This window comes from Anopheles coustani, chromosome 2 (assembly GCF_943734705.1).
Source record: "Anopheles coustani chromosome 2, idAnoCousDA_361_x.2, whole genome shotgun sequence".
Taxonomy (NCBI): Eukaryota; Metazoa; Arthropoda; class Insecta; order Diptera; family Culicidae; genus Anopheles; species Anopheles coustani.
The window spans coordinates 59759382-59778978 of record NC_071289.1 but is presented as its reverse complement, the minus strand read 5'-3'; the positions used below and the strand labels follow the sequence as shown (position 1 = coordinate 59778978).

At 43.7% G+C, this 19597-nt stretch overlaps 1 protein-coding gene across 4 annotated transcripts in view; it reads right to left on the bottom strand.

The window, feature by feature from the left end:
* The window catches only part of LOC131261821 (division abnormally delayed protein), a 119842-nt gene that overhangs the window by 100010 nt on the left and 235 nt on the right, over positions 1–19597 (bottom strand). For 2 of the 4 annotated variants that reach the window (XM_058263656.1, XM_058263657.1), the window contains exon 2: positions 17532–18309. In XM_058263656.1, the coding sequence (XP_058119639.1) occupies positions 17532–17784 (253 nt within the window). In that variant the 5' untranslated portion in view covers positions 17785–18309. Of the gene's footprint in view, positions 1–17531; positions 18310–19261; positions 19358–19597 lie in introns of those variants that run through there. The other 2 variants (XM_058263658.1, XM_058263659.1) reach the window with 2 other exon arrangements.

The following is a 19597-nucleotide window of genomic DNA, read 5'->3' as shown; positions in this document are numbered from 1 at the left end:
TACAAATACAAAACTATAAATATCATTGATCGAACATGAATTGTTCCGATATGAAATATTGATTAATTGTTCGAATGAAACGAAGTGTAACGTGCGTGCGTAATGTTTAGTATTGATTTCGAGAACACTCGCTTGTCTGCACATCATCAATTATTGCGACGTAATGAAATGAAACTTCGAATCGAACTTGACGACAGATCCCGTGCCATCAAAGAACGCATCAACGAACCGAAGTATGTCGCTGTCACGTGTCAAACAGGACCTGCGTCGAATGCGCATAAAGTGCGCACTATCCTATCTCCCACGTGTGTGATGGCAGAGGGGACAAGTTCCTATCGATTGAATTTGTTTGTTCTGCTCATTTTCTTCCGTCGCTTGATAGAAACATTACACGTCAGCAGCACTATCCCATGCCAACAGGCCGAAAACCGACAACGGGGACGGGGTAGCGACTCAAGTGAGACACTTCCCACGTGGCCCACCGCCGCGCCCCGCCGCAAGCCCGGCAGCATATTCATCATTTGCTGAATGGATATTTTCGACGGTAAAAATGGTAACACGAGTATTGAAATGAGAACAACGGCCGCCGACTGCCAATTCCGAGCGCGACCAGACCAGAGAGCGGCGGAAGCATTAGCATTAGAGGGCAATTGTTTATTTTTATCCACAACATCGTCGAACTACTCCTGGCCGGCATTCCGCGGGGAGACAACCGAAAGTGAACGAGCGGAACCTGACGAGTGGGTTGGAGCCGGCGAAAGGAAAAGGCAAATGATGTGTAGATCTGTGTAGATGTTTGTCTTTTCCCCCAAACCTACTCGTTTCGCCGTGAAATTATGGTTTATGCCGCCATTTCCGTTGCGTTAATTATTCGCTCATTTGTTATTTTCCACACAAACACACACACATTTGCGCCACAGTACAAACTAATCTTGTCAGAAAATACATTTTTGGAACATGTTTGTTTAAAAAAAGAGATCATTTTAGTTTTGTCCACTAGGGTGCCCCCTGCCACTGCTTCATCGGCCGGTGGGAAAAGTCACTGAACCCACGTGGAATTTTGAGACATAACATGCTTGGTTCTCGTAATTAGTGACCGATTGATGAGAAGAAAGTTTATTTGGATAGGAAAAACGGGTCCAAATTATTTACCAACAAACGACATCACGGTGAAGCATAATAATTCCATAATCATTATGTTGAACCAACTTAACACTAGAATGCATTGCTTTGGAATCTTGCCCGAATGCCTTTTAGGTGTCATTTTGACCCCTAATTTTAAAAGTCTATGGCTTGCCTATTTTTGAAGATTTTTCAAATCCGTAAACTGTTACTCTTAAGTATATTTGTTAACTCACTTTTGTCTTTTTCAAGTTTTAGATGTAGCTTTGGATTTTAAGAAAAGCCTTATTTTTTTGCAAAAATATTCGACCGTTTTCGAGATGTTAAAATCGAAAATTGTGTTGCGGTCAAAATGACCCCTACTTGGATTCCATTGTTAAACTAACCTTTTTTTCCTTCACCCAAAAAAAAAGCAAATATTTATCGAGAGTAAAGAATGTTTTATACGAATACGAATTAGAATAAAATTAGTTGGAGAATTCCGATGGAAAACTAATAACGACTAACGTTTCTCTCCTCAGAAATGCTCAGAATGCTCGGTATTCTTCCATTTTGTCCCCGTTGACCCGCGCGGAGGAAAAGGAAAAAAGCGAAGAATTTTTCCGACGGATGGACAATTTTTACGCGCCGGCATCCATGCGTACAGCAAACCCACCCCCTGACGAACGATATGTTTTCGAACCCGAGCGTGACCGAAGACACAAATCATCTGGCCGCAGCGCACACTACTACGGGGCTCTCCGTTGCGAACGGGCGTCGGGGTCTTTGGCATCGCATACATTTCGCGCCGGGCCGGTACGAGGGCGAAGGAAAGGAAAAAGAAATACTACCAGTACTCCTAGCACTCCGAATGGGATGTTTTCGTGTTTTGCGAAAAGAAAAGGCCCGGCGAGAGAGCGGGAAGAACAGGAAAACGAAACAAGAAAACCATACAACGTGCCACCAACATACAATACAACACCGGCTCGATGTTTTAATGCTGACAGCTTGTATTGACGTTGATAGAAATACTAATTGGTGTGTTTGGCGTGTCTGCGCAAGGGCCAAATGTCTTTAATGGCGATGATGAAGATGACCCGAGCGAAAGGCATGCGTAACTTCACACATGCCGAAAGCGTGCAAGTAAGCCCTAGAGATCCGAGCGGATGTGTCCATTCAAGAGCTTAGCGGCGCCCTCGGTGACTGACGAAATGTTATGTTTGATTTAATTGGATGGACATTGATATGCTATTCTGTAGATTCTACAAAAGAGTCTTTGTATAACATACCAGAAAAATTGTTTATTGGACATGCGAGGACAAAATGGGCACTTTTTTATGAAACAAAAATATTTGCAGATTGTCTAGAATGCATAAAAACCAAAGCGGACATCCTAAACGCATCAAACAAAACTAAGTCATTACAGAGCAACCATGCGAATCAGTTTCCCAGCTCCATTGGAAACCGCACCACGTGACAAATTAATTTAATTCACGCAGCTCGATCCACTCCATCCCATGGTCTCGTTCTCTTCTCGTTTCTCACACGGGTTGCGTGTCCGATTCGTCGAACGTGGCGGCAAATGGTTTCTTATTCGCTCCCTCAGCCATTAACATTATGATCACCATCAAAGGCTTCTTCTTCACCGGGTGTTTCCGACGCTGCCCACATACGGTCCGGTATCATTCTACTATCTATTTCGTAAGCTTTTCCCAGCGCTCTGCGTGGCTAACCAAGCGTGAAACGTTAGACAAAATAGGTGTCACGTTTTTGCGCGTAGCCATCGGCGCCCGAGCGGTTCGCCAGTTTGACCACACCGTATAGGAGGAGGCGCCTTGATCAAACAGTTTGTAGATGGTTAACAAGAAGGTTACCGCTGCGCAGCTATCGTGCGCGTTGCGTCTTGTCAAAATGAAACATGCAAGCGTGTAAAAGAAAACAATCGAAAACCCAAGGTTGCTTACTATATAACAGCGCAAAAACACCAGATACCAACATCGTGCTTGCAGTTGAAACAATAAAACATACGTGTGGTACAACGTACGAACATGACGGCCCAAGGTACTTTACTTAACTTAATTGAGTGTGGAAAGCAGCCAATCAGCCAACATAGGATGGATAATGAAACAGCCTTTTCTTTTCCGATGTTGAAGTATTCTACTTTGCAACGATCTCCAATGTCTAATCATTACAGAGTTTAACAACTTGATTTGTGTAAATTGTACAGGGTGTGTGGCGAATGTTTGCACTAAATTTAAGAAAATTGTTATACATTTTTACCACCTACCAATATTAAAATAAATCTGGCAACACTGGAATGGATATAGTCAGGAAATGGTCATATCAGGTAAAACTGACCATAAAATAGAAAACGTGAAGATGTCGAAACAAGAGAGCAATCGGTCGAAACAAGCGCTACCGCAATTTGATTTCGCACCAGACCAAGTGTAAAGGCGTTTATTTAGCCGTTGAAAGATTGGTTTGCAGGGTTTTTATAAGTATAAAGCTCTAAAAATTCAAAAAAATATCGATCAACCTGACTGAGGCACTTATTAGCTCATTAAGGCATCGTTACCGAGTCGATAAACTACAATAGAGTATGTTTGAACTTCATTAGTTAATTATCAGAACTGTTTATGTTGTTCGTTTATAGATGTAGATAACGTTTGAAACCCCAAAAACCAACCGGCCTTTAGTCTGACAATGTTTTAATGATTTTTAAAGATACGATGTTATCGGTTTTCTATCGACGATACCCTAATAAATTTAACAGTACTCTAATGAAGTTTAATGACTAGCTTTTGTCCGAGACTGCGCTAGACGTATTTAGGTTTGCCCTAGTCATAAAATCAACCTGTTTATTACTACACATTTATCAAACGTAAAATATTATTTAGGTTTTAAATTGAGGTTTACTAATTTTTGGTTATTTTTTCTGATACCTTACATAATTACTTTTCCATTTCAGTTGGATATTTCTGAATATTTTTATGCACTAAGAAATGATTTTTGCGCAATAAGGATATTTCTGAATATTTTTACGCTTGCGTATTAGGACTTGATGGCATAAATTCGTCAGAATTCGGCTTCCTGGGAAATTTTCCACTGCCGAAATACTGTCATCATCATCACCTCAACTTCAGCACAGAACAACAAACCTCCGAAATAACAAACTGCACATCTAAAAGCCCTCGGGAAGGCAATTGATTAGATTTTGCCCTCTCCGAAAGGACACAGAAGGCGAAATTCTACACCTTCCGGGGTACGGTAGGAGGCTTCTATCAGGGCCCATTATGCCACTGAGATGTCAGTGCACCGGTGCATCCGGGCACACGGGACGAAGCCTTGCGGACACCGATGTTTGAGCGAGCTCCGAAGGGTTTCGGTGCCGATGCACGCACTGGAAAATCAATCTCGCCACTTCACAGCCCTCTCGTGGGGGCTTTTCAGTAGCTCGAAATTGCATTTATGCATCTACTTCGTGGTGCCCTGACGTCCTGACGTCCTTCAATCTTTGCCATTCGAGCGGTAGTGGTATGTCACATTTTCCTCGGGGTGTACCCGTTTGAATGGAGCCTGCGATAGAATATCCGATTGCAGCACGACTAACGAGATTCGCTGCAATTGACCGACCGTTTTTCGTTTCACCCTTTGTCGTACCGGGAAAAAGCGGTCCAGTAGCATTCCGTGGCGTTTCCGGTCGGCAGTTAGGGGTCCCTGGCGCAGGATGTGATTGAGCTCCCTGAGTGAGGGCCACATTCCTGGCCTATTGTCAAACGTTAACCTCGCGAGGAATAAAAAATTATGGTTCCCAAAAAAATCGCAGCACCATTTTTGAAACGAAACAGAAAACAAAAACTAGCTCGGATGAGCAACGGCCGCTCGTGTGCGCAGCAAATCATTAATGCAAATCTCGCAGCTCGCGAGATGCTCATTGTTTTTAACGTTCTGCCAGAGTTCGAGTAAGTCCCGAAATCCAAAATCACCATCGCCTTTGTCGACGCTAGAGAGCGCGACCGATTATGGTGATTTGGTCGCCTTTTTAGTCCCGTTTCCCAAACGGATACGCGGCACGCCGGAAGAACGCGACGAGAGCAGAAGCTCTCGGTGACCAAGCCCCACCTCCCCCCTTAAAGACAACCAAGATGCTGGCGACCGAACTGCGAACCGTGGACGACGCGAAACCGAATCGGTCCAGCAAAACCGGCTCTTCGGACCATATCCGTGATACATATATATCGATCGCTTCGCTTTTGGCCCGTCCGTTATGATTCGGACGGAATGTGTTTGCAGCGGAACGTGCATACGTGGGAAAGATGGTGGCCAGCAGCCACCGAGGGTACGAAAAAATCGGTGATTTGGTTAAATTTTATTACCGTCGTTTTAAACAGAACCAACTTTATATGCATCCTTCTTTGTTGAGGTGTGTGCGTTTCGGCGAGCGGCTCAATTATAAGTATCACGTTTCGAGCGGTCGAATAAAAAACAAAAACGAAACAAATTTATCACCGCTCCGAGACGAATTTGCAAAGGCAGGCCAAAAGTTCCCAGTAAAATGAAACAAATTAACCATAAAGGCGTCCACAAGCTGGAAGGAGCCCGCAATATACGTTGCATGTTTATGGTAAACTTTTCACCCAACCAACTAAATGCGATCCAGAGAAACATAAACATCATTATAAATACTTTGTTTTGTGTTTAATACATCGCAACTTCATTAGCTTGGAGCCAGAGCATGGAACACACTTTGAAGCATGCGGCTTGCCATATGATTGGCCTTCGAATAGAAAGCTTAGCGTCAGCAAAGTTAAACAACGCAAAGCGAAAGGCAGGGCAATACATGCATACAGCAACCTGAATCCGAAACGCGATGAAAATAAGATGATAAGAACAAGAACATTAAATCTTGTGGTAAACATTATAATACTACTAATAGTTAAATGGGTATGATTAGACATTTTGTTTCTAATTACATTAGACAAACGTCAAAGAGCCTTTCGAAATTTTAATTTTAAATGCAAAGTAAATACGATTTTATATAACAAATTAAGCTTAACAATAAGAATAACGTATGATGTTTAACTTGTAAATTTTACTTTATAAGGTGTACATGTTATATCAACACAAGAAGATAATTAAACACTTTACATTGAAAAGTTGATGGCCTAACCATTAGTCAGTAGAAGATTACAACTTATTGCCAGTGACACTACGTCTGAATTTGACTTGGCGTAGGTTAACTCTAGTTTCCAAAAAGAAAACAAAGAAGTCACAATTGTATAAGCAAGATATTTCTCTTTTGAAATTCTCCAAGGAATCGAGCTCAAAGCAGACTAGTGAAGTGATAGGTTATGGAATCTCTATGTACTTTTAGGAATTTTTCGGTTTGCAATATAGATATTTCACATCAGTAAGGGTAATGAATGCTTTTACTTATTAAATAACTAATAAATTTTGACTATTAATAATTACTTGGTTATTAAATAACTAATAATTTTGACTATATAAGATATTATAGATTAAGCATTATTGTGGTCGAAAATGGTTTAAACCTTTTCATCTTATTACTCATTCTAATCTAAAAGGTCTCCTAGCCCTATGGATATCTTAAATTACGAATTTATCGAGTGTTTAGACCAATTTTCCAGGAGAAGAAGTACATCCGTGTTCAGTAGAAAATAAACATAATTTTCTTTCTGGAAGGAAAAATTCACGGAATTGAAACCCCCGTCGTTTCCATTGGCACAACAGCTTTCATCCGGATCGAAAAAATAAAGATAACCATGGAAGTGAGAAACTGTGGCACGGTGTAAATAAACTCCAGCAGTCGCAATCGTGAGCATATGTGGAATCTTAATCGTTTCGCTAGAGTAATCGTACCCTTTCTTGGAATCGAGTCAATAAGCCGAAGTTCAGCTACACTCCGCTGCCGTCTTCCGTTGGGTCACAGTTAATACCACTTGTTGGCAGCAGTCTACAGCGCTTCAATCGGCACCGAGCGACGTCCGCGAACCTTCATTGATCGGGTTCCGTCGAGCGAACGTTAGCTGCAAATCAAGGGCCAAATGGGAATGGTGGTTTTCCGGCGAACGCGAAAGTTCTATTTTTGGGACGAACACCATCATCGGCGCACACTTGACTTGGTTCCGCCCGAGCCGGATGGAGCGAAACTGTCCGGTACCACCGCCTGAGCCGCGTTCCCCCCAGCCAGTAGAATGGAAACGAAATTTTCAACACACCACGTTGCGGAGTTAATCTGCGAAAAGTATCCACCATCTTGGTATCGATCTCAACTCCGAAGCCTGCACAGCAAAACCGATCCCGTTTCTGGTGATTGTTGAAAATCGGGGATTTGCAAAACACTTCACATCGAGAACGAGAAAAAATCGAACCGAAGCGGGCCAAACACGCACACGCACGGCGCAGTGTTTTTAATGCGAACGCACGTCAAGGGAATTATGGTTTTCGTCTTTTCGGCGCTAAGTACTTGGTGCTAACGCAAATAATATCCTCCAAATATCCACCCGTTTGGGCGGCAGGGGCAAGGCAGGGACGACGTGAGGAAGCAAATCTTACCAGCGTTTTAATTGCTCGTATCGAATTAATGAACGGAGAGCACAAAAATAGCCCACGATTTGGGCATTATCCATCCATCGAAGCAGCGTGTATTTACCTCTTCGAAGCCGGGGGTTCCGGCACTTGCTTGCGTGCGCGCCGGTGCACGCAGCGGCCTGTTCGCAGAAACTTGCAAAAAGTGAGCAAACATTCTTCCTTCCAGCAGCACCAATTACGTAACCGTGCGAGAATCGAGATCTTCCGAGGGCCCAGCCGTCCCGGCCGCATCGCCATTCCATCCATTAATATAATGGAGTGGATGGATATTGAAACGGAACGCTCGCTCCGCGTGCGGCTTTTGATTTTTCCATTAGTCCAGCAGCGATTTTCACACCAGCCCGGAACGCACTTTCGGACCATGCTGGGGCAGCACGCGTGCCACGTGGTTCGCCAACTGGCTACCCCCTTCCCCGAGGGCAGGTTGTTTCGACCGAAAGACTAAACCATTCGGTTGGAATTTTCGCTAACCCCTTGGCTAAGCCCCAACCGCCCTTCGTTGGCTCCCTCGAAGCCGAGCTAGAACGCTGACCAGGGTGTTTGGTGAGTTCGGGTTTGCATGCAGAATGGTTTTACCACAAGTTGAATTATCCGCGGTTGGTGGTGGAGTAAATGGAAGCGAATTTCACTCGTCAGAATCAATAACATAATTTAGTGCAAGCAACGTGATTTACCTTGGGTTAGTTGCTACATTTGGCATGCATGCTTTTGGTACCAATTGTTCTGGGAAACGGATAATGATGTGTTTAGAGAGTTACGACAGAGTTAGTAAAACTATCATATGAAGTCGTTTTGGGGAAATACTGTAAATCGCCTAAAAGGAAATTAAATATTCAACCAAAAAATTAACAACTTCAACATCAGCTCTGTTTATCCATTTTTTTTTGTCTTTAGTCTTCTGTTCTTTTAGCGTCTATGAATCTTTAGGATTCATAAATCTCTCTAAATAAATAAAAATTCATGAATTTCCAAAAAAATGCAAAAAATCATTCAGATTCATACATCTGAATCGGTATTACAGAATTCTAATACTAAGTCGTTTAGGGGTTACAGTATTTCGCAGTATTAGTATCGCCTGGAGGGAAATTAAGTATTGAAGCAAAAATTTAACAACTTCTATGAATTATCTGAGGTTCTTAAAGAGTATCTTAAACACTTAAACCGTTGTTTTTTATACACCAAAAGTAAAAACCACGAGAAATATTTAAAAATACATGAATATGTAAAAACTATTAAATCTCTGTTCGAAAACAAACCGGGATGAATTAAATAAAACTCAATTCTTTTCAGGAAATAATTTCCACCTATTATAAACCCGAATAAGGAAATCGTTACATGGTAAAACTCCTCCAATAGTTGCTGAGGAAACCCATGAGGAAATGAGATACATCTTCTCTAGCTTTAAAAAACATTATAAGAACAGGTGTACGTGCAGAGAACGGCACAAAACAAAACACCGCGAGAAACCTGAGGAACTGCCGGAGAACTTGAATATCTCGAAGGCAATCCTCTTACGTGGTAATGCACTCGCCCTAAGGGATAGTACTCACCCCGTAAGTCTACAACCAGTCAACTGTAAGCTGCAACCAAAGCCACCGGTCCGTGAACTGAACGTGGGTCATAAAAATACCGATCATAAATGTTTATGCTCTCAACTCATAAATTGATAAAAATAGATCGCCTCGGAAACGGTCGACCTCTGCCGGCAGATGTCTATGCTGTGGCGCAGTGCGTGACCACGGGATTTCCGATGGGTTTCTCTCTTTGCCCCCGCTGCGGAAATGGTTTCACCCCTCAGATAAGTAACCTTAAAAAGCCCAGAATGATTACACGTTAGTCCCGAATGGTGTGTTTGAATGTTTATTGTGTTCTGATCGTTCTGATTGACTATTTTTATGTGTTTGAGGCTTAGCCTAAAGCATTAGTTAGCCATTCTAACGAAAATGGTGTTACTAAAAACATTTGTGGACAAATCCCACGCCATTAAGGTACAATTCATAGAAGTCTCCAGTATTGTAACAACAAAAATCACCTGAAGCACAGGCAACGATCGTTGAGCGTTATACAACCCATACAGCAATATAGAGAATTTTATGAAGAACATAAAGTCTGCCAATACATAGACTCCACTTTATATAGCACCAGAATCGATAGAACCTTTGGTCGAATGCAGTGGATTTGGTGTGCCTACAATAAACCTGCAGCAATGGCGAATTCAATGCAATCTCGCCGTCGGTTCGCCGTCACAAGACAGCTCTCATCAGTTCCTGCGCCATGTTGACATAAGCTTGACGCAAGCAAACATGTTGTCATCGCATCCAACATCGATACGCACTCCGGCCGTTGAGAAGCCGTTGCCGGTGATGTGAATCACGATATCCGTCGACGACTCCGGTCGAATATCTTTGATTTTCTCCGTTTGCTTGCCAACCCTTCACTCCTAGGCGTGACAGGCGGTTGCCAACACCCCATAACCCTTTCCTCTCGCGTGATCCTCCATAAAATAAACAAAGCTTTCTTCTTCCCGCGCCCTTGTCCTGCCACTATCGGTTTCTCTGGCAACCCTTCCGCTCTACGCTGAGGAAAAAATCGAAAATCCGTCGACGACCTACGACAATCAAGCGATTGCTCTGAACTGCTGCACAAGAAAAAGAGCGCGAGAAAGCGAGAAAGAGCAGCAGTGGTGGCTGTTTTTCTTCCATTTTTTTTTTGTTTTTGCTACCACACACCCTTTCTTATCACCGGCGGAGTTTCTAAGTGATCTCTTTTTTTTTCCAGCCCAACGATGTGTCAAGTGGTCCACGGCTGTCTAACGCGGTACAATTTAATTGTAAACAAACGCTCGTGCTTATTATCTGCGGTTGTCGATAAGGGTTGCGCAGTGTGCTAGGGACATGCTGGCGAAAATGCTCTAGACGCCGTACCAAAAAAGACAAGCCGGCGTCCAACGGCGGTGTGAGACTCCAGATGGAGTAGAACAGTTTTTCACATTCGTCATTTTACGACGGGCTCCACGTGTTACATCACGCGTTGAAACACGAACTGGTTATGTTTGAATTGTTTCAATTTGTATCCACGAAGAACAGTTATTTCAAGAGACTTCATAAAGCTTCCATGTATTTGGTTATCACATTAGAAAAGTTACCCAACACACATTAATGTGTAAATATGTCACAGTTTCAGTAAACCATAATGAAACACCACAACAACACTTTTGGCTTGAGCTGTTTACAAACATTTCTTCACCTTCATCGCTAACGCCGCGCTTAGTTTGATGAAATCATGTATTTTTATCAATAACTCGTGTGTGTGTGTGCGTGTGTGAAAGACGATAAGGTTACAGATGTTATCAATTCCTAGCAGTGTTCTAACGATCACATCTACCGGGAACTGTACGGTTCAACATCCGTTATCAGCAGAAAGGTAAGAAAACTGATTAAAAACCACGTACACGCATGATTAAGATATCAATGGGAAATAAAAATCAAGCGGTGTAAATTTACAACACCAAGTCGAACTATTAAAAAACCACAAAATAACCTTTTATCGAACGGTAAAGTGCACGAAAAAGAAGTATTTTAATAATACTCTTCGTTGTGCAATCTAACCGGGAGCTTTAGTTTAGTATTTAGTGGAAAGTGTGGTAAGATGCCCTGGTGGGATAAAATGTACTGCCGCTTTTTCATTTCAATATGTTCATTGGTATGTAAAATACATTCTACGTAAATTTCACGACCCTACAATAAGTTTCAACAGATAAAACTGGATAAAATTAATCATGCCTGAAATCATGTGAGTTTTTCCTACGACAATTCAAGCTATAAAAAGTGTGAAAATATTAAATGTTCAATATTAAAAGCATCCATAATTCTTACATTCTTGATATGGAAATAAAATTGAAAACATCCTTATTATGTGGCAATATGCCCCGGCATGTGTGTGGTAAAATACACTTCATTTATCCCAATTTATTCAGTATGACACAGTTTCAGCTACATTAACTCCATTTTGCGTCCAAAAGGAACTCATTATTAATTATCGATGGTACTTATTGAAACATATATGTTGAGTTGGAAACAATTCTCGATAAATCGCTTTAATTAAGTAATCATTAACGGTGTACGTTCTACTCCACTACCTGGACCATTTTGCCCCACAATTAAAAACTACACGAGGAAAAAAGTGCTCTTAAAAAACTTCGTTTTGGAAAACAAGTTTTAGTCTTAGAAGAGAAAATACTAAAATTGATCTGTAAATTTTGCCTGCCTATATTGCCTCACGTTACCTTATATCGATGGGGTTTGTATGAATTTCCTCTCTCCCCCAAACATCGGATGATAAAATAAACGAATCTCGATGGTAAGACACATTCCATGCGGAGTGTCTTCATGTCAAATGGGTGTGCTCTGAATTTTCTCTTGACGTATCGAGAGAGATGTGATTCAATTTTGCCTCCATTAAAAAGCAACTTTGAGCATGGGCAGAAGGATTTGTTGGAAGCCAAATTTTAGGCAACCACCGAAAAGATCCATTTTAATACTTTCTGTACTTTGTAACGAAACATACACAGCTTGAAGTGCGGATTGCTTTTTTTAAATTCCACATGGTGCCGTTCCCACCAAGAGGTTGGGTTCAAACATAGGATAATATAATACTACGAAGAGGTCGACAACGCCATTGGCATAACCACGATGATGATTCATACCACGGGATGTGGCCTTCTTTCCCTTCGAGCCGGTCTGGTGTATTTACTTTAGGTTTGAGCAAATAAACAAGACCGTGGCGCACAGTGCAGCCCTTCTGTTCGCAATCCTCTATCCACACCCGGATGTTAAGGGTGAAGGGTTGTCTGGTTGCTTTTATTTTGTTTTGGTTACAACGAAGCCCCTTAGAAACGTTCGGCATATTTCACACGGAAGCCAAGCTGTCTTAATTAGTCGGAAGCAGTTATTTGCCCTCATGAATCAGGGCGAAATTGCATCAAATTTTGCTACACAATATTTACTTGAGAGAAAAACGGAAACTCTGTTTTTTGCTGACTTTTAAAGTATCAAGTAGAACATGAAGGTGAACGGAAATGAAAGCATGCTTATAGTTTAACCGTATGCTTCCTATACCTTGGCACATGTTTCGCAAATAAAGGTAATGTAATTATTTTCGGAAAAATGGTTTTCCTTCTCCGGAACAGGGAACACTACACAACACCACCGCAGGTCACAAAATAGCTTTATCGAGAACGAATTGGAGAAGGACACATAATTGCATTTATCTCCCGATGCTGGGGATCCAAAAAATTTCCTTTTAACAACTTGCAGCAGGGGGATAGAGAGATGAGTAAAAAAAACCTGCTCGAAACTCAATTTAGCTTTTGTAGGAAAGAGATTGTCCCCAGCTAACCCCTATTGTGTTTCCAGAATGGTTGGAGATACCATAGCTTCAATTCAACCACGAATTGAAAGACAACTAACATTCCGAGCTGCACTTCGACACGGCATCAGAAAATGGTAAATATGTTTTCACAACATAATTCATTTTGCAATAAAAACAGAGAATCAAACTCATCGATGATAGTTGCAAATAGTTCATTGAAATATTTTGGGGAATTTTAAACTAAAAATATGGAAGATACACGAAATCTTTCAACAGGTTTCAAACAGAACGAAGTTTATGAACACGAACAACCCAACCCAAGGAAGAACTGGTGAGGATGCAAACCGAAAACGGTTAAACAATACCTCCGAACACCTTGACAGTGTTCCGGACTTCTCTGCTTTATGATTCTCCGTTAGAAGCGCCTCCGCTAAGGTATCTCCTGAGAAAACAAAACCGTGCCAAGGAGACCTGTGTAATGTCCAGCCGTCTACGCCGTCCACAGCGTTTGCCCATCGTCCGGCATCAGCAGCATCATCATCCCTCCTCCTCCACTACATTCGCATTCTTTTCGCCCTGGAAAAGTCGTAAAATCAATTTTATCGCTCTATTTCCCGCATGCCGCCCGGATGCTGGTGATGGCGCAGGCGACGGTGGCGGCGGCAGCTGAAGAGCATAGAATGGATGACGCTCAGCCAGGCGCAATTGCCAGGACTTGACGAAGAGAAAGAATTTCAAAAATAATAAAAAAAACAACACACAGAAAAGGTAAGGGCTCTCCATTCTACTTGTGTGTTTGAATGGCACGACCCGAACCGGCACGAGAATAAAAGGAAAATCTCACCACCTTCACAGGGGGTGGGTGAGTTGGTGGCCCAGCTTCGGTCCCGGCACCAAGTTCCCATTTTGTTCATCGCTTGCAAAAGAAAATACATCACAGAAGTTGAATGAGAAGTGCTGATTTGCTTTGTGCATCAGTAGGTCGCGGGACATCGTCTGTCTAGGCATAGGCCAAGCAAGAGAGACTTGTGCCTTAAAGCTGTCATTAAAACGGAACCCTCAAGAGGGTGGCTGAATTTGACTTTTGAGAGCGGCTTGAATCATTTGCGCAAGGGGTTTGAAAAGTAGCTACATTTTCGCTCCAGACCCTTCAAACTAATGAGATCTGTGAATAAATTACACAAATAAACAGTTAATTATATAATCTACGTAATCTATATTTTGTTCTCAAAAGAACCATTTGTAGAACATTAAACCGAGCACAAAATCAACGCTCGGAAATGGAGAGCACAATAGAAACAAAAAGTTCTTCGAAGAAGTACATAAATCTTTGATTGGATATCGCTGATGAAAAAAAAGGCAAACCAAATAACTGTAAAAATCGAAAAACGGAGAAGAACATACAATTACTCTTGATAGAAAAGAGAGGTAAGCAAAGATTCGACATCAAAAAAGAAGGTATTCACAAGCTGGCTGCGGAAAGCGCAAAGGATCTTCCTTGTACCATTCGAAAAGCCATAAAAAAGAGGGCGCTCTAGAAGATAAGCACCGATCGGAGTGGGAACGGAATCCTTTCTGTTTTCCCTTTTTATAACTATTATCTACCGAAAACAAGTGTATTTAACGTGAAGAGCCAACATTTGTGCCGGTGTTATAAAAAATCATTGGCCCGGCCCTTACCGATCAATGCGTGCGGAACGAAGCCAACAAATGGTCAATAGTTGACATAGAGTGCTTGGCACCCCCGTGCGGCATCATACCTTGTGAGTCTCCGAGGGCTGTGCATGGAGTTTTGGGTCAGGTAGCGGCTATTCTTACCGATTGGTCCGCTCGTTCCGCCCACTGCAATGTCCTCGCCCGGAGGAATTGAATGGAAGCGGTAAGCCGGGACCTTTTGAAGCAAAAGGCATCACACACCACACTCGAGGAGGAGAAGGAGATGCTCTAAAGTGACATAAAATGAAATTTCTGCCCCTGACGACAATGTGAACACTGGGCAACTTGTGACCAAGCGTGGAGTTTTGGGATTCTTGCAAAAGAGGAGACAAATAAAAGGTCCACGAATCGACTTAGCCTCTCCCCAACTCGCACAATCAGTGAAAAAGCTTGGGTTACGGGGGTGGTAGTAATACCGGCTTGGGTAAGGATTTATCCTTTCCTAGGATTGCACAAGAAACGGGAGAAAAAAACAACTCCGCAAGCCAGAGGAATAAAGGACTTTCGAAACGATGGTATCAAAGAAAGTTTACAGTGAGACACGAAAAAAAGCTGCTTCAAAAAAGACAACTTCATTCATTGGCCCGCCCAGGGTTCGGATCCGAGGCAGGAGAACCGATGAGCGATGTGAGTGTGAAGTGAATTGATCCCGAACATTTGCATCGTCCCGTTTTTCCAATCAATTTCGGATTCTAGTTCGCCGAAGGGAAGGGGGGGCTGTATGCAACGGTTCAGGCATTGATTGAGAGCTGAGAAGGATAAGGATTTACAGTCGGGTCGGGACCTTTCGAAGATTGCGTGTTATGAGTTTTAGTTCGGGATTAGGGTGAGCTGGAAAAACAATCGACAGGACGTTCTATTTCCTGAAGCTGTTTCTTCCTCTTTTGGACGTGGAAAATTCAACTCATCGTCGTTTCCTATATTTGCCATCTCAACGCACATCGACCATCTGGCAGGAAACTGTTTACCCCCACGATTGTTTACTGTGCAGCGAACGAAATATTTTGATTAGCGAATTTTTACCTCGGACACATGTGCGATAGCCGATAGAAAAATTTTAAACAAACTATTGAGCGGAAAAAACACACCCCTCGTCCTGTGTCGAACAATCACGGACCCGATATCCGGGGACAGGGCGCATAAAGCGATAAACGCCCTCGGTAATCTAAGCCTCGGAGGTTCCGATTAGCGAGGATCTGCCAGACGCCAGTGCAGACGACAGAAGCAAAACACGAATAAAATACGAATTATCTTATCGCCCCACAGCTGGCGCGTCGGATGGTGTGGTGCTGCTGCTGGCAACACAAAAAACAACACCACACACGGCCACCACGAGCAGGGAAACCACATACATCATTTCCAATCACTTGATTACTTCAATCCAATCCGAGGGCGAAAGGTGGCACCGGTTTTTCGGAGCGCGGTGCCGAAGGGCATGGTGGCAATAATAAATTAAAAGAGCTTCCCGGGTCTCGATGAAGACAAAAACCCTGCGGGTTCCAAGTGATTGCAAAGAGAGAGATAGAATGATAACTTGCGAATGGGGCAAAAACATAGCCCCACCGAACAGCCATGTACTGGAGTACAAAAACGCAAACGACAAACCCAAACTCAATTCACAACTTCTCCCAGGATCGTTTGAAAGTTCTTGCTCCCTTCGAATACAATCGAAATTTCCATCAGCCCCAAAAAGGTTTCCAACCTCCCATCGGACCATCAGGAAAAAGGGTTCCTCCTTTTAGTCATTTTAAGATTGGAAAACCACCTCCAACGAGTACGTCCAACAAGGCGCCCCGTGACCTTTTGGGGAATAAATCATTGGACAAGGGTAACAGGAGTGTAACCAGGGGTTGGCGCACCCGTTGTTGATCCCGATGTGAAGCCCTCCAGGGTTCTGTCACGCGATCGATCAAAACGTGCCAATTTGGCACATTTTCAATCATTGCCAGCACGCCATAAGCCTGGGCTGTATCTATTTCGGCACGTGAGAAGCACCCGGTTTGGGGAAACCATCTTTCCGTTGGCATAATCATCCTTAACTTTGTAAAATTTTGTTGGAAACCCCGTCCAGCACCTTCGATCAATATTATCACCAAATGAAAAGCCCAAGGTGTGCGTCCGCAGAATGAAGGAAAATCATAAAAATGCAAGTACTTCTATGGCTTTTGACTCGAAGCGCCAAACCCTCTCGGTAACGCAGTTTGATTGCAGTTTATCATGCTGTAAAAACATTAACCAACCCAGAATAGAGTTCGCGAAAGGTCGAAAATAAGCTACGCTGCCGGAAGAAAGTATGACTCATAAATGGGTTTCCTTCTTTACTTCCTCTGTTTTTTTTTTTTTGCTAGAGGCTTCAAAGAAAACAAAAAAAGCCCCGGAGTGCAAAACCAAACAAGAACTCTACCGCATGGGGGTGGTTTGCGGAAATGGCACATTCTCCTACCCTTTTTTGTTTCCTTTCGCCAGCCCGCACCAGCGGAATGGGATGGGAAAATCCGTGGCAAACAACCACCCAGACCGGACGACGACAGGATCAACCCAACCGGGAAGGGGGAATGTAAAATGGTAAGACTTGTGCGAAAGAAGGGAGCGCTTGAAGAGAGCTTGAAAATTATGGAATACACTCCAACCGAGAAGGAACTCCACGCTCAAGGAGCTGGCACCGAGTCCTTTTCCTTCGTTGTTTTGTTTTCCACCGTGCGTCCTTTCGATGGGGAGCACTTTCCACGTACCTTGGCCGGTCGAGCTGACTGTTACATTGATGGAGGAGAAAAAGTTGTTCTCCCGGTCGCAGGACAGGGTCGAGCTGTGGTCGGCCGGGCCGGGATTGGCTCCGTCCGACATGTCCCGTGCCTTGCGAAGGTTGCGCACCGACGATCCTTCCGACTCGGTGACCAGCAGGGCCGAACAGCAGAGCAGCATGGTCGCCAGCGTCGTCGTCGTCGCCGCCAGGCTTCCGCTTCGTAATCCACGTGATTTTGGCATTTTTCCTCGCGCGCGCGCGTTTCGCTTTGGCGGAAGGGGAAGCGGGAAAAGCGAAACTGCAATTTGTACCTTTCGTTTGGTTCACACTTTTCACTTCTCTTTTTTTTTGCTCGGAAACCCCTACCGGTGACGACACTCTTCGGTTATCATCCGGGCTGCAGCGCGTAAAGCCCTCTCTTCTGTTGCACCTTTTTTATTTATTCTCAAATGCACAGCACTATTGCTTCAAACCGCTTTGCAAACACTTGCCATTCATTCATTCATCACTTTTCGTACACTTTTTCGGGAAAGAAGTGCCACACGGGGTGTGAGAGGAATGGGAACGATTTATTTATTTTTTTCTTATGCAAACAACCTGCACACAGGACTACTGCACGGAAAACATTCACAAACTACACACTTGCACTAACAAAAGCTCCCTAGGGGCCCCCTTTTCACGAGGGGTTAGAATTCACTTTTGAACACTTTTACATCTACATGTAATTGCTGAACGGTGAACCCCGGATCTATGGTTGCTTGTCTACACTGAAGGGTGGAAAAATAAAATTGTAAATTTTAGTACCGATTGGCAACCAATAAAAAGCAACGGAGTGCTTCGATCGATTTTAAGTTCGGCAAAATAACCACTCATTCTGTTTGCCCCCCCTCAACCGTGTCCTGTCGGAAAGATAGATGACGCTCCGATATCAAATGTTTTATTTTTTCGCCCCCCAAATCCCGCGGAAACACGGCCGGATACGTCACCAAAACAGCACACATTCAGCGCCCACGAATGACACCATCGTAAAAGTATCAGCCGCCGCGTGCTAGATTTCGAACACAGCCACATGTCAATCACGGTCGCGCTGCGCCAACCACGACAACAACGAATGGTCAGACGGTGTTCCTGCTGTTGCACACCATCATCCGCACCAGCGCGCTGCATCAGCTGGTGATGATGATAGTGGTTGCACTTTTGCCGTGCAGTTTCCGCCTTTCTCCTTGTCCCACCCGCTGGTGCGCCCACTGTTATCGATGCGCTTCACTTCAACCAGTTGAGCTGCACTTGCTGCCGATGCGTTTGCGCTTGCACTTGTGCACTTGGCTTGTTTTCCTTTCGCACAGCTAGACTTAAGCCACCAGCGTGTGCAAGGGAACGGCGAGACGCTGCAGCGGAAATGCGCAATAAGACAAACAAATGTCGTGTCTCCGGCGGCTTAAGAGGGGAACGATTTGCAATCGATACCCTTTTTTTTTGACGTCGCGTATTGTCTTTTTGTCCTCCTTTGCGAATCGCTCCGCTCGTTGCAAATCGAACTCGGAGCAACCTTTGCACTAAGTCTGCCTTGCACCGACCATTTGTTTTGATCCCCCATGAAGCAGATCTGGTGCGGGCGGTTTTTTTTTTTGTCGAAAACCTTCACCCGATCTAGGTGTGTGGGAGGAAGCTGTGTGTGGTGACCACCACCGTCATCGTGGTCCTGTGTTTTTCTTTTACTTTTCTATGTTGTAACGTTCGTGACGCAGACGCGAAGTAGTCAGCAGTCGCGAGATCTGGTGACCGTCGTAACCGGGGCAGACAAACGGGCAGTTTGTGTTCGCAGATTTTGTTTCCTTTCTTTCCACCGCGCTCGCACTTCAAACACACAACACCGAATGCCATTTCGCGCACCTTCTCTCACGCTCTCGTCGGTCGTTGCTTTTTTTTTATCTTCCCTTCGTTCGTTCCTGCGCTCCCAGAGCAGAGCTCCGTTGTTTTACGTCCGTCAAGAGATGCGTGTTGTGGGGCGCCGTGTTGTAAAGAACCGAATGATGTTTCTCGGGACACGCAAAT